The sequence below is a fragment of the Ovis canadensis genome, chromosome 1 (genome assembly GCF_042477335.2).
Source record: "Ovis canadensis isolate MfBH-ARS-UI-01 breed Bighorn chromosome 1, ARS-UI_OviCan_v2, whole genome shotgun sequence".
In the NCBI taxonomy this organism is placed as follows: Eukaryota; Metazoa; Chordata; class Mammalia; order Artiodactyla; family Bovidae; genus Ovis; species Ovis canadensis.
The window spans coordinates 222,398,946-222,414,146 of record NC_091245.1 but is presented as its reverse complement, the minus strand read 5'-3'; the positions used below and the strand labels follow the sequence as shown (position 1 = coordinate 222,414,146).

At 42.3% G+C, this 15,201-nt stretch overlaps 1 protein-coding gene across 4 annotated transcripts in view; it reads right to left on the bottom strand.

The window, feature by feature from the left end:
• GOLIM4 (golgi integral membrane protein 4) overlaps nt 1-14,842 on the bottom strand; it is an 86,033-nt gene extending 71,191 nt beyond the window's left edge. For all 4 annotated transcript variants that reach the window (XM_069560879.1, XM_069560884.1, XM_069560890.1 and 1 more), the window contains exon 1: nt 11,831-14,842. In XM_069560879.1, coding sequence (XP_069416980.1) covers nt 11,831-12,017 — 187 coding nt within the window. In that variant the 5' untranslated portion in view covers nt 12,018-14,842. The remainder of the gene's footprint in view (nt 1-11,830) is intronic.
• Between the last annotated feature and the right edge of the window lie 359 nt (nt 14,843-15,201).

Here is a 15,201-nt window from a genome sequence, read left to right as displayed (position 1 = left end):
CTCAAGTATCTTTAATTACTAAAGTATGTTTGGAAGAGTGAGGCCAGAGTATGAATTCGAAGTTTCAATTGTTCATAACATTTAATGATGTTTTCATAATATGCCTACATGCTCTATTTTTTAATTTTATCAATAGCACAAAAGAATACCTCATGTATTACAATATATAAAATGACCTTCAAAATAGGAATGAATGAACAAGTTGAAATTACTATTCATGCAACTGATGCTCTTTCTTTAAATCAAAGATACCTATCTTTCTAAAACAAGTTGAACTCCATTAAAAATATGTATCTTCTGACTATCAAATAATAAGGTCTTCACAAGGGCTGCAGGCTATATAAAGCCAAAAGGAACACATTCAGAAGCAAGCGAAAATACCATATGGACAAACACATTTTATTCCATTCCTAGCTACTAACCAATGAAATACAGTTATTTGCAGGAACATGAAATTTTCACAAATTGTCAACGGATTTTGAAACTCCCTGAAGGACAGGATGGCTTCAACTTTGGGATTTTCCCTAACAACCTCCTAGTTAGGTTCATACTTCAGAGAGTTAACATTTGAATTCTTCCTGGTCAGATAGTTTAAAAGACCAGATAATTTCCCTCTGAGGTGCCATGATTTCAAATGTCATTTTTTACTATGTCAAATTAAATGGTAAATCACATTTTAATATACAGTAAAACATTTTTTTACAAAATTACAATTACACTGGATAATCCAAGAATATAATTTAGAACAGTACCTGGTACACAGCAAGTACTCAAAGAAGACTTTGGTAAGGATATTTCCAACAATGCCAATGACATTCTTACGTTGTGGGAGGCAGCTACTAAGGTGGCGCCAGATGATTCTTGCACTGTTCTTCTTACCCTTGAGCACAAGCTGAACTTGGTGACTCAACAGTAATGAACAGAACAGGGCAGGAAGTCGTGAGTTATACCTTCAAGATTAGGTTTTTAAAATACTTTCATATTCACCTTGGGTTCACACAAACTCTCTCCCTGGCTGCTGCTCTTCGATCTCTTGCCCTGAGGGAAGTCAGCTATTCTGTTCAAAGTTCCAGGTTGGAACTATGGAAAATCCTATGGAAAGCCCTGGAAGAGTGAGACTAGAATTGGATATTCTGAGGCCTGCCAGCAACCACATTAGTGAATTCTGAGGCAGATTCTCCAGTCCTGGTCAAATTTTGAGATAACTACAACCCTGATCCTCTGGTGGCTCAGATGGTAAAGAATCTGCCTGCGATGCAGAAGACGTGGGTTTGATCCCTGGGTTGGGAAGATACCCTGAATCCTCATTTGCACGGCAAACCACTGCAGTATTGTTGTCTGGAGAATTCCATGGACAGAGAAGACTGGTGAGCTAAAGTCCAAGGGATCGTAAAGAGGCAGACATGACTGAGTGACTAAGCACAGCACAGTACACACAACCCTCATCAGAAGTTTGACTCCAACATCCTAAGACATCTTGAATCACTCAGCTAAGTCAGTTCCTTTCCAGCAAATACTGAGACAGTATTTGTTGTTCAAAATCAATTCAGTCTGGGGGTAATTTGCCATTCAGCAGGGTAACTAGTCCAGATTTTGGAAGCAGAGCGCTGCCATGACAAAAATCTAAATGGCAGTAGTGGCTATGGAACTGTGTAGTGGGCCTAAGAAGGGCATGAGTCAAAGTGTAAACCATCTCGAACACACTGTTCACAAAACTTTGGACTTTGAAGAGATTTCTAATAAGGGCATGAATGAAAGTGAAGAAAATCTTATTGGAAACTAGAAATTATGTAGTGGCAGAAGGTTTAACAATACTGACACTTAACATGTAGTTACATAACCTGCAGATTTGTGCAGTTAGATGAGGTGTTTTAAAAGTGAACTGTGTAATTTAGCTGAGGAGACTTCCCAGCAAAGTACTGAAGAGGCTACCTGGTTTCTTCTTGCTGTTTAGGGAAACCTGTGAGAAGATAAATTGGGGGAGGGATCACTAAACAAAAAAGACAAGACTTGAAGGTTTTGAAGATTCTCAGTAACTCTAAAATCAAGACATAGCTTCCAAACAAAGATCATTTCTAGGGAACTGTCTGAAAAAAAAGTGTGAAGTGAAGTCAAAGTTGTAGCTTCTGAAATCCTTTTGGTAAGCCCTGGGAAATGCGGCATGTCAGAGTATTGTTCAATCAGGCTATAAGACCTCCTACAACTTTTAAGGGTGTGACTCACACAGGTTCTCTTAAGTGCGAGTTTCCTTAATCAAGCTCACCTAACACAGGTTCTCTCAACAGGATTTTGCTAAGTTAAAGGGCACTGTCTCTCCCTTATTTTTGCAGAAACCCAAGGTAGAGAAGGAATCATCTCTAAGATGGGTGTGCTTTTTGACTAACAAGAGTAAACCTCAATAAGCCTCATGGGAGACCCACAATAGTTTTGAGAGGATTTTATTAGGAGAAACACTGCCAGTTTTGACTAGTAGGAATGGAAAGGGTCCTAAATGAAAACACACCATAAACCCCCAACTTTCTACAGGCAAGAAACAGGCTGAGAAAACTCAAATGTAAACACATACCACCCTTCATGAATAGGAAGGGTAACTCAATACTCCAAAGGGTAGAATCAAGAACCATGAAGGATTACTCCCAGGTCTGAACCTAGCTGAGGAACATTTGCCTAACTGGATTTCAGAATTTTCATGGACCAACAACTCCCACATGCCTTGTACTTCGTGCTTTTTTTTGAATAAGAAGCTGTAGGTATCTTATGCCGGCTCCACCGTTGTATGTTGCTTGAACTGAGGTTTAGTCTCACAGATCCATCAGTGAAGAGGAACTGAACTTGAGAAGTTATACTCGAGGAACTACTTCCAAGGAGCCGTACCCACACCCAGATAAAACTTAGATGACCTCTGGATTTTGAGCTGACACTTACCTGTAAGGAGGATTTTTTTTCATTTTCTAATAAAAGTGATGTTTGACATCAGTCGAATTTAACATGTTTTTCAAAAACAAATCTTTATAAAGGATATAAAATCCTTTTAAAAATTTCCTCTAAATATTTGTTATTAGGTTGAGAGGTCAATGCTGTAGGAAATATAGATTTATAATACTAAATCTCACTAATGTAAAGCTTAATAAACTGTTCCACACTAATCAAACTAAATAACCAATTTACCAACTTCCCATTTTTAATCTATATTTAGAATATTTTATTTTTATAGTATCATAGCTATTGTCTCGGAGAAGGCAATGGCAACCCACTCCAGTACTCTTGCCTGGAAAATCCCATGGACAGAGGAGCCTGGTAGGCTATGGTCCATGGGGCCACTAGGAGTTGGACATGATTGAGCGACTTCACTTTCACTTTTCACTTTCATGCACTGGAGAAGGAAATGGCAACCCACTCCAGTATTCTTGCCTGGAGAATCCCAAGGACGGGGGAGCCTAGTGGGCTGCTGTCTATGGGCTCACACAGAGTTGCAAACGACTGAAGCAACTTAGCAGCAGCAGCAGCAGCAGCTATTGTCTACAGCATATAAGCAATGTCAAAGTTCTCTTACATAGCTTGAGTTGTAGATTTTTTTTTTAAATTTCACTTAAAAAAGGGGCTTTAAATGAGATGTGAAATAGGAAATGAAATGTTTGACTCTCCTAAAATGATAATATATTTTTCTTAAATTCACTTATTCTCAAAGGAAAGGAAATGGTGTCATTCAAATGCTCTAAAATGCCTCATCCTTCAGAGTGACAGCACATCTTTCTATTCATTACCTATCATATTATGACATTTTATATACGAAAAATAGCTAAAGCAATATTTTTTAAAATGTCACACTATTATAACGAGCAATTTACTTCATGCCTGCATCCCTCCAGGCTATGAGCCTATTTAGTGAGGCTTATTAGCGTAGGGCAATGGCTGGCATGTCCTCTGGAAAAGCACCCATAAGCCAATAAAAACAAAGAACACAAGTGTGCCATTCAGAACTACAGAGCATTGTTTAAAAATAGCAACACCCATTTCAGCTCAAACTGCAATGAGGGTGCTGCTGGTCTCCAGGGGCTGCAGGGTGCAGCCCTGGAGGAATGCTATGTGGCTCTGGAAGTCAGTGTTTGTGGACTCTGGGCTCAGCTTGAGACACATACTTAGTGACTCATCCTCTTCCAAACTGTTTTCTTAACTGTAAAATACAGTTTCGGTATCACGAAGGGGTTTGATCTGTTCCTAAACTTCGGAGATGCAGGTACTCCTGCATCTTATTCTTATTCCGTGCATGCAAAACCTGTACTGTGAAATACCAAATGTTCACTTTTTCCCCTATAATAAACTTCTAAAAGGGAAACTTTACATTACTACCTTGTAAATGAAAAATCTGACTTATGTGGCATCAATGGGCGGTAATTGTGAAATTTAAATGCAATAAAACAACAAAACAATTATTGAAGTCTAGCTATCAGGCTGTTTGGCTGCCTGAAGTCTGCTCTCTTTAAGAAAAACAAATGAGCAGCTACATCAACGAGAGGTTCTAGAATCAAACTGAGAGTTCCTCCTTGACTTGTCAAGAAAACACTGAAAGGGAATTCAAAAAAACCAGCCGTTTCTCATGTGATTCTATGTTATTTCAAGCAGCATGTGCAGACCACCTAAAATCAACTCAAGAATCAACTAAAATCACATTCTGTAACTGCACCAAATGCCCTACACTCTGGAGATGCTGTATGAAATAATCAGACTTGTTACTTCTGATTCTAAATTTTATCTTAAATCCTCACACGACCCACCTAACCCACTTTCTCCAAACCATTAATATCATCATGAGACACTAAAATAATTTTGAGGGCAATGTAGTACTGTGGAAAGAACCCAGGCTACAAAGTCACATTAGGGTTCCAAATTCAGATTCATTAGATTCGACCTTGACGCTGGAAAGTTAATTAACCCCTCTGAGCCTCAGATTGCCCATTCACACCACAGTGCTTGGTTCAGTGTTAGTGAGAAAATGCAAGTATCATGCTTAGCACAGACCATGAATGTGGGAGACAATAAATGGTATGTACTTCACATAATTTAATTCTTCCAAGGAAATTTCCAAATTTCTGTCAAAATAAATTCGCTTTAATGGCTTGAAAGACAAAATACAGTTGGCCATTTTTATTTTAAAGTACAGTTATATTATGCATAACTTTCACTTCCAAACACAGCTACAAAAACCACAAACCACTGACTGGCAAGAGTAGCAAAAACATTTTGTCCTCAGTGATAAAATAAGAACACTGAGTTGTCAAAATGAAAAACAGCAACACTTAGTTATTACCATGTACAGCATTCTCAGGTCCTTTCTTACCAAAAAAGGGTCAATACGGTAGAAATGACAGAGCGAGAGCGTCTTAAATCAAGTAAGTTTCAGCCAAGTTGAGCATATGGCTCCAAAAGGAGCCACCTTTAGACCACAGCTAATAACTGTTACCTTCCAGATGTAATACGGTGGGCAAATGAAATGAAAAGCAGCCAATGCTAATACTACAACAGCAAGTCCTGGTTTCCTAGTAAATGTCATAGTGACACACTCTGGGATTCGTGCCAGTCACATTCAATGTATTATTTCTAGTCCATGCAAGTGTGCAAAATAGACATTGCTATCCTCGGGGCACTATGAAGAAACCGAAGTTCACAGAGGTTACCTGTGTGCTCAAGGTCACTCCACTGGTAAACACCGGAGTTGTATTCAAACAATATCTGATGCCAAACCCACATCCCCTTCCCTATTCCCTATTTTTTTCTTTTTAGGACAGGGAGGTGGGGGCAAGAATCTTCTCCAATGTTCTGAAATGTCATAAACTGATGTTAGTCCCCTTGCCTCTCTTTCTCTCTTCCATCTTCTGGTTCCTCTCAAATCCTCTGCACTTTGGTACTCTCAGCTTCAGTCTTCATTCTCAAACTCCCAATTCACCCATTCCTTAAGTCTCTAAAACCTAGTCTTATGTCCACGCTCTTGGTGAGGCAAAAGGGAATTTTAAAAGCTCAAGGTAAGGTTCCCAATCCATGTGGATGTAGTCAACTGTACAACATACTTGAGACTTAAAAGGCTCACTCACCCCTTATACATGGAATCTAAAAAGAAATGATACAAATGAACTTACTTATAAACTAGAAAGAGACTCACAGACTTAAGAGAACAAACTTACTGCTGCCGGTGGTGCATGGTGCATGGGGTTGCGGGGGGGAAGGAATGGTGGGGAAGAGATAGTTAGGGAGTTTCCAAAGGTCATGTACACAGTGCTATATTTAAAATGGATAATCAACAAGGACCTACTGTATAGCACATGGAAGCCAGGACCAGAGGGGAGTTTAGGGGAGAATGATACATGTGTATGTGTGGCTGAGGCCCTCTGCTGTTCACCTGAAGCTGTCAAAACGTTGTTAATCAGATGCTTTGCTGTTGTTGTTCAGTTGCTCAGTCATGGCTGACTTTGCCACCACACGGACTACAGCACGCTAGGCATTAGCTTTACCCCAATATAAAATAAAAAGTTACAGCAAAGCAAAAGGCTCACAGATAATGGGCAATTCTCTTCCCTGGTCAACCAATATTGGTGAGTTCCATTACAGGGATGACCAAGGCAGGTATAATGTGCAGAAGCAAACATGTCCGTGCATGTCACATATATTCAACAGAAGTCTTAATTGAGTCATACTTTCCAAAGTTTTATCTTTTATTCAGGGAATGAATTTTAAGGCAGGATTTTACATACAAATAAAACTGACTGAACTTAAAAAGTTGTCATTTCTGTTCCATTTTTTAAACAGAACAGAATTAAACAAAAACAGCCTAATAAATTTCACCTTTTAACTGTAAGATATCTGTACTTCAGTGAAAATGTCCATTTAATAGACAATATCTGTTTGTTGTTTGGACTTCCCTGGTGGCTCAGAGGTTAAAGTGTCTGCCTGGAATGCAGGAGATCAGGGTTCGATCCCTGGGTCGGGAAGCTCCTTAGTCGTCAAGTTGTGTCCAGCTCTTTTGCGACCCCACAGACTGTAGCCCACCAGGCTCCTCTGTCCATGGGATTTCCCAGGCAAGAATACTGGAGTGGGTTGCCGTTTCCTACTCCAGGGGATCTTCCTGATTGAGGGATGGAACCCACGTCTCCTGCATTGGCAGGTAGATTCTTTACCAGTGTGCCGCCACCTGGGAAGGCAAAACCAAGATCACCAGCTGGTTTAAAAAAAAAGAAAAATATAGCAAGACATCAAATCCAAGCACTCTGACTCCTCAGCCCACATCCACTACATTTCACTGCCCACCTTATATAAGCAATCAGCAGAGAGCCAATACACATAGGTATAGACCTACTATTTATTGAGCAGCTATCATGCCAAGCACTGGAGATGAAAGAACAACAGAAAGAAGAACCACCACAAAAAAAAATCTGGCCCTTAGCTGAAGGACACTTTTTATTCTTTAAACAGATTCAGGGGAGGTCGAAAAATAGTAGCCAGAAACAGTATGCTTTCATGCTCAGGTAAATGGGTCATCCCATGTCTCAGGGGAACACCATGCAAGGGACAACTAACTTAAATTAACCATGTCAGCCTTAAGCACCAAACCTGTTTATTTTAAATAACTGTCACACACTGATCTGAAATAGAAGCATCAGTCATGTCCGACCCTTAGCTACCAGGCTCCTCCGTCCATAGGATTTTCCAGGCAAGAGTACTGGAGTGGGGTGCCATCGCCTTCTCCAGAAATAGAAGCATAGAAGACAACATATGAACTTTTTCTCCATGGTTTCTGGTCATCCCTGGGAAGACCAAGAGCACTGCAATAACGTAATACAGTGTTTTAAGAACTAGTGACTGTTTGACCCTACTTAAAAAAATTTTTTATACATAGTTGCATCCCTCTCCCAGATCTTATTGCACAAGGTTACTCCTATCTCTGGCTATCACTCCCTCTACTAATTTGACATAATATACAGTTAATTAGTAACCAGACTTGAATTCTAACTTTAAATTATCAGGGAGGGTCCCTTCTCCGAGTAAAGTACTTCGATTTATGCCAGTCTACCTATTTTCTTTGATGTGCATTTAGGTACAACAAAAAAGGAGCTAATGATAAAAACAAAGTCTGTGAATTTCAAAATTTTACGCACGGCAACTGTGGGAAGAAAAAGAGGTCAAATCTCTTAAACAGAAACCGTAATGATAACAAAAGCTAATCGTGAATGAGCAGTACCTACTATGTGCTAGAAGCTTCCTTTGCTGTTGTTTAGTTGCTAAGTTGTGTCTGACTCTTTTGTAACTCTAGGGACTGTAGCCCCCCAGGCTCCTCAGTCCATGGGATTTCCCAGGCAAGGATACTGGAGTGGGTTGCCTTTTCTTCCTCTGAGGGATCTTCGAGACCCAGGGATCTTCGAGACCCAGGGATCTAACTGTGTTGGCAGGTGGATTTTTTACCACTGAGCCACCAGGGAACCCCAGAAGCTTCATAGGTATTAATTATTTTTTTAATTTAAATTTATTTATTTTAATTGGAGGCTAATTACTTTACAATATTGTATTGCTTTTGCCATACATCAACATGAATCCGCCACGGGACTTCATAGGTATTATTTTATCCTTACAGTATTTTATGAAATAGGCCATTCTAATCTCCATTATATAAATAAGAAAAATGAGGCCCAAGATCACACAAAAAGTTGCAGGGCTAGAATTTTAATCACATGCTTGGGTTAAAAGAAAAAAAAAAAAGTCAAATGTCTTTTCAGCCAAGCCAGTGAAGTCAATGTGTGAATCAGCTGTCTCAAGACTACAGACCTGTGGTTCTCAACCTTGGCTGCGGCACTGCAATCACCTGGGGAGATTGCCAGAAGGTTTCCACCCCGACAGATTGTGACTTAACAGGCCTGGGAGCTGCCCAGGTGATTCTAATGGGCAGTCAAAGCTCAGACACTCTTCATAGACATAGAAAATACTGAGTGGCCCCAAAAGTGTTTTTTTCTTAATTTTTAACTTAGCTAAAACACTGAGCTAATCAAAGGTTGTTACTACTGCCTCTGCCACCAGAGGTAACCTCTGCTCTACTCCTCAATATAATTAAGGAATATTATGGGTGGAAGACAGAAAGGCTAGGCTGGCAGACGCAGACATTTGTTTTTAGTGGAGGGGGCATTGCTAAGTCTTAAACTTTCACATCACCCCCACCATTTCCTATTTACAAGACTGTCTGACTCCAAAATGCACTTGGAGTTAGACTTAACCTACTTTTAATGTCTAGTGTACAACCCATCATTAAACTGAAGATGACTCAAATATGTTCATTTAACAAATGACACCTTCAGAATACATGGCCAAACTAAAAGTTTTTCAACCAGCTTTTTCTTTTTTTTTGCCACTCATGATTAACTGATTTTAATCCAAGCCAGGTCAAGAGATTTCACATAGCTAAATAAGTCTAATGTCCTAAAAACAAATCTATGCTGGTCGTACATAGCACTGCCAAGTAAAATGTCATTTGTCATTGGAAAAGGGAAGAAAAGCTACCTGCCATCAAAAAATCTTCATTTTGATGGGAAATTCAAAATAAAATGCCACAGAATAGAAGTCAAGTGTGAAAAAAGAAAAACTGCAGAAGAAGAAACTAATCTGAGTGGGAGATAATTCTTCACACACAATCATACTGCAATTGCTGCAGCACAATTCAAAAGGAAATCGCAAAAGGATAAATTAAGAAATGGACTGTAAGGTCACTCATTCAAACTGGCTACATTTTTGTTTTCATCTCTTGCAGCAAAGCAACTGCTACGCACTATAATGGTCTTGGATACCAAGAACTACTCCTCTTCCCCACTACCATCACCAAAAGAAGGGAAATAAAAGGAGAAAAGACACTGAGCCTGATCTTCTAAATAGAATACTGCAAATAAAGGCTATGACTCAGAAATTGGGACCTCCTCAGTCAATGAGTTCTACCACTGGGAATTAAGGCAAATATGGTGCTTGGGTTAATATTTCACTGCTGTTACTTGAGTTTTTTCGGGAAATGAAATCTGAGAAAGCAAACAAAAGTACTTGGAACTAGTTTTCTTACCACAGTTAATTTTTGTTTGTTGAGTGAATAGATACATTGACCCTCCCTCAGGGTCGGACACTGCTCAGAGCGGAGGGTGTTTTGATGAACTATTGATAGCACCTGCTCTTGAGTCTCCTGAACTAAAAGAACAAGGCACTGACCTTGTACCATCCACCATACACCCTTCCTATCACAAGTGTGAAAATGCAGTCCTGCCATTGTACTCCTAAATGGCAAATATTTCCCTGGATCTAACTGCACTGAACTTCACCAGGAAACCACTAGTATCTTCTAAGTAAATAAATAAATATCCATACTTTGCAAACCAACAGTAATTTATGAGTAAATCTCAACACATTTTACAGAAAAAAACTTTTTAACCTAAGGCTGAATCAAAACAGATTTTCCTTTTGAAACAAACCCAGCTCACATATTTTCATTGCCTGTGGTGACACAGCTTCAGTAAGCTAAAAATACTTCCTTTACTTCTAAACTGGGAAAAACAAATAAGAGCAAGAATCAGCTGTGGATCATTTTTCTTATTATTTTTTTTAACTAGAGAGAACATTCAAAATAGCTAAGTCCTGAAAGGGCATCTGTTTTATATTTGTATAAATATACAGTGACAGACACCAGCCATGCAGCTTGTATCTTCCTAGTAATGTGAAATAAGCTCTATTTGCATTATCAGCAAAGACTGTCAACATTTCACTACTCACAGCCCTTTACTATTATTACTTGTTCTGGTTAGGGAGAGGGCTGCATGAGTGTTGAAAACTAACCAAGAGTACAAGAAAAAGCTTTCAAAAAATACGTACAGGATGACGCTGCTCTTAACAAGGCCACCTGGTTCTGAATTTGCAGTCATGCATCATTTATGTGCCTGAAATTTACATTAAATGGGATTCTAAAATAGAAGAATAGGAGCTTAAGTCATTCTGCAGGTCTTGCTCACATTGTGCTTGCTGTATATTTGGCAAAGTGAAAAACCAGGTTTCTCCTCTTGTGCTTCTCAAGGCTAACTGTAACACACACACACACACACACACACACCACCCCCCTTCTGGGATAAACTAAAAGTTAATTAGGAAAACAATTCAACCTTTTTAAAAAAATTTTTCCAAAAACATATGTGCAGGATGGTGAACAGTAGTGTGTACTTTCCCCAACACATTGAACATCTCTAAAGTCACACTACCGAGTTAGCAGAAATAAGATACTAGCAAGTGTAGGCTACATTCATGTAGAGCATTAGTTCGGACCACTGGGGCAGGTTTAATTTCCTTGGGGGAAAAACAGCAGAGTTTGAGAAGTCTCGGCCAAACTGCCCATTTCTTAGGCTACTGACAAAGTCAGCTGAAAAGCAAATACCTAGAAACCAGAAAACCAAGCTCCTCCGGATACACTGGCAGAGCGGAGGCAGGGATCCTGGTTTCTCTGCCTAGATGGCTGCTGGGCCTTTTGACAAATGACAAGTGCTGGGGTAAGAGACTCGCGTGCACCCGCCCATCCCATCGCCCAGTGGGACAGGGGTTGTGCTACCAGTTTCAAATGTAACCGCCGGAGGAGGCCGGAGGGTGGGGAAGTGTCATGCCCTCTGACACTCCGGGGTCCGGAGGCCCGGAGAAGCTGCCTCTGCTGTCCCTTAAGGTCAGAGGTGGCGGCACCCGCAGGGCCAACGGCTCGCCAAAGCCACTTTTCCAGCCAGGGCGGGAGGAGCGGGGCAAACTTGGCCACTGGCCGCGCGCATCCCGTTAACCGTACCTTGTAACTGGGCGGAAAGGGACTCCTGGTGCTGCTGGTACTTGAGCGCCACCGCCTCGGCTTTCCGCAGCTGCGTCTGCAGCTCGTAGTAGAGCATCGCGCCATAGAGAAAGCCGAATACCACGGTTAGCAGCAGCAGCGTCTGAAAGATCCGCTTCTGCTTTCGGGAGCACATCCCGTTTCCCATAGTCCCGCCGGGGCCCCGCGCCGCGGCCGTCCGCGCCGCCGCCGTGCCTTCCTCCCCTTGGCCCGAGCAAGCGCCTCAACTGCGGCCGCCGAAGGAGGTGGCCGGACGCAGCATGAGGAGGAGACGCGAGACACAAAAGCCGGGCCGGAGGGGAAGTGGCGCCCGCTCAGCCCCCGCGCGCGGCGGGGCGCGCAGCCATCGACGCCGCCGAGGCGGCCACCGCCGCCGCCAAACTTTTGCGAGGCTGACTCTCCGCGAGTGCCCGGGCCCGGGAGGGGGCCCTCCGCATACTTTCCGGCGGGCTGTCCTCGCGCCGGTCCCCAGACGCCGCCTGCCTCTCTCCCTCCTCCCCACTTTTTGGCCCGGCTGCCCCCGGCGGCGCTCGGAGTCCCGCCCCGGCCGCTCCCCGCCCCCTCGCGGTGGCTCCCACTGCGCGACTGTGGCCACCAAAAGGAGGGGGTGCGGCCCCAACAAAGGGAGGCGGACTCCAGGCAGCCTCTCGGCGCGCGGCTCGCGGGGGTGAGTAGCTGGGTGGGCGACTGGCTGTCCCGGCCGAGTTTGGGGGGGACGGCGGGCCGGTGTCACTGACGGGGCTGCCGAACCTCGGCGGCCGCCGCCTCCCACCCAACTTACGTGTCACCCACGGCCCCGCTATTTTGGCCAACGGGATTCCGGGAGGAAGTCCCACTCGGGCTCCTCGCTCATTGGGCCGGTCAGAGCCGCCGTTCCCTCCCTTCGGGGAGGCAGTACCGGGCTCGATTGGACGCCCGCTTTGTCCGTCCGACCCCTGGGCCGCGCCCTCCCTCGAGCTCTTGGTCGGGCGAAGGGCTCCTTGGGCAGCCTGGCGGCCTGGCGCCGGGTTACGCCCACGTGGAGTGCGGATGATGGGGAGAGGCCGTGGAGCCAGCCGCAGAGAAGTTGGGGTGCACGAGAGACGAGTCCCGGCTGCCGTCTGGGAGAGAGACGGTGTGTGTGTGTGTGTGTGTGTGTGTGTGTGTGTGTGCGTGGGTGTGCGTGGGTGTGCGCGCGCGCGTGGAAGTGTATCTGTGATCCTGCACTTGGAAAGCACGTGGGGAGAAGATTACAGTGTATGAAGTGGGGGAGAGTGAATGGGAACAACCGTGTACCCTCCACAGAGCACCTTTCCTTCTTTCCCTGTCCAGTGGGCAGATGCGGCAGGCACACATAGCTAAATGACCACAGTTTTCTTGTAAATCAGATGCCTTGCCTACTGAGTCTTGCCCCATCCCGCGTCCTAGCGCGTCCCCACAGGTGGCAGGGCGCTAGTCCGGAGACTTGAGCACGCTACGGTGATAGACTAGCGCTCGACTGCCTGCGTGAGTTGGGGAAGTCAGCTTGTCTTTGGCAGAAGGGAAAGAAATGATCTCATGTTTTTCTCCTGGCTGCAAACAGAATAATTTAAAAACAAATCTTAGAGGCTGAAATGAGTATGCATTCATTTTGTCATATGTATTGGTTTTATTGGTGGCAAAAAATACATCAGTTACACTGCTAAGTTGCATTTTAAAGGCCAGTAGACTCCCTATGTAAAAAAAAACAAGTAAAACAAACTTAATAACTATAAACCTCTTCAGAGAAAATCCATAGCACATTTGTTCTAAGTTCTTGAAGGGAAAGAAAATTGAGTTTATGCATAACTGATAATTTTGCTTTTGCTCTTGACCTAAATTCTAGAAAAGTAAATTATTTCTCAAAAGCCTTAGTAGTGTAATTTATCATATGCTGCATAATTTTTTAGATACTTTAACCAGATTTTAGTCACCACTGTCAATAATAGCCAGTGAATGCTCAAACTGAGAGTAGATCTGTTTAGCCACAACTACTGCTTAAGGACAGCCCCTGTGCAGAAAATTTTTAGGTGGGCTCTGATATTAAAACCCATAAAATAAACCGAATTTACAATCTAGCTAGTCTATGAGCTTCCCTGGTGGCTCAGATGGTAAATAACCTGCCTGCAATGCAGAAGAACCGGCTTTGATCCCTGGGTCAGAAAGATCCCCTGCAGGAGGGCATGGCAACCCACTCCAGGACTTTTGTCTGGAGAATCCCAAAGACAGAGGAACCTGGTGAGCTACAGTCTATAGGGTCTCACAGAGTCAGACACCACTGAAGCGACTAAGCAGCAGCAGCCTGTGATGTTAATACTATGGTGAAAACTCAGTGTGACTGACTTGTGCTTTTCCCTAATAAATGATAACTTACATTATTTTTTAAATGCTTTTATTTATGAATATACTATCTTACTTATCACAGCCAGGTTAAATATTTGCTTCACATATTGGTAAATAAAGCTTATCAAAGTACTGTGATAGATCTAGAACCTTCTAGAAAGCTAGGAGCACAACAGGATCATAATCCAGGTCAGAACCCTGTCCTTTCCATCTCTTTCTCCTATAGAAGCCATGTTCTCATTCTTTTGAAACAAGTTATATTAACAGATTATATCTGGTCCATTAGAGTGAGAACCTAATTTAAAGAGAAAAAGATCTAGTTTCAGTGTTTTGTCCTGTCACGCAAATATTAAGTAGGCTTACTTGTTTTTGAATCTACCATGTTTAATCTACAGTGTTTAAATTTCATTCTTTCAATGTGACTCTTGAGACTGAAAACCTGAGACTGGATAATTCCTGTGACCTTGTCAGAATTCCTAATAACTAAAAATTCCTTACCATTGTCGGTGTGCAATTTGTTAAACAAACTTTTCCTCCAAAAAACCTACCTAAACTGCTCTGGAACAAATTAAGTTTTATAGCAACAATCCTGGCCCATACATGAATAGATAATTATCCTAGTCACAAAAGAAAAAGAAACTGTATAGAGAGTTGGAAAATTATTGCTCATATATTACACAGTACGCAATATTTGGTTGTTTTTCAAAATCTTTGGAAAATTCCTCAGCTTCCAGAATATATGATTACCCATTTTAAACCTCTGATTTCTTCCCCAAGTCTTATTTCTGACTGCAAAGGTATTCTTTGCCTAAGGCGGCTGGCTGACTGTACAGAATATAATAAATGTAGGTCATAAAACACAACTCAATATTTTAGTCATAAAATTTGAAAGAGAACAAAAATTATTACCTGAACTTATCCATTATTTCAAATTCAAGAAGGGTATGTAGAAGTACATAAAATCACTAATGGCAGTGTCTTTATAGTATTAC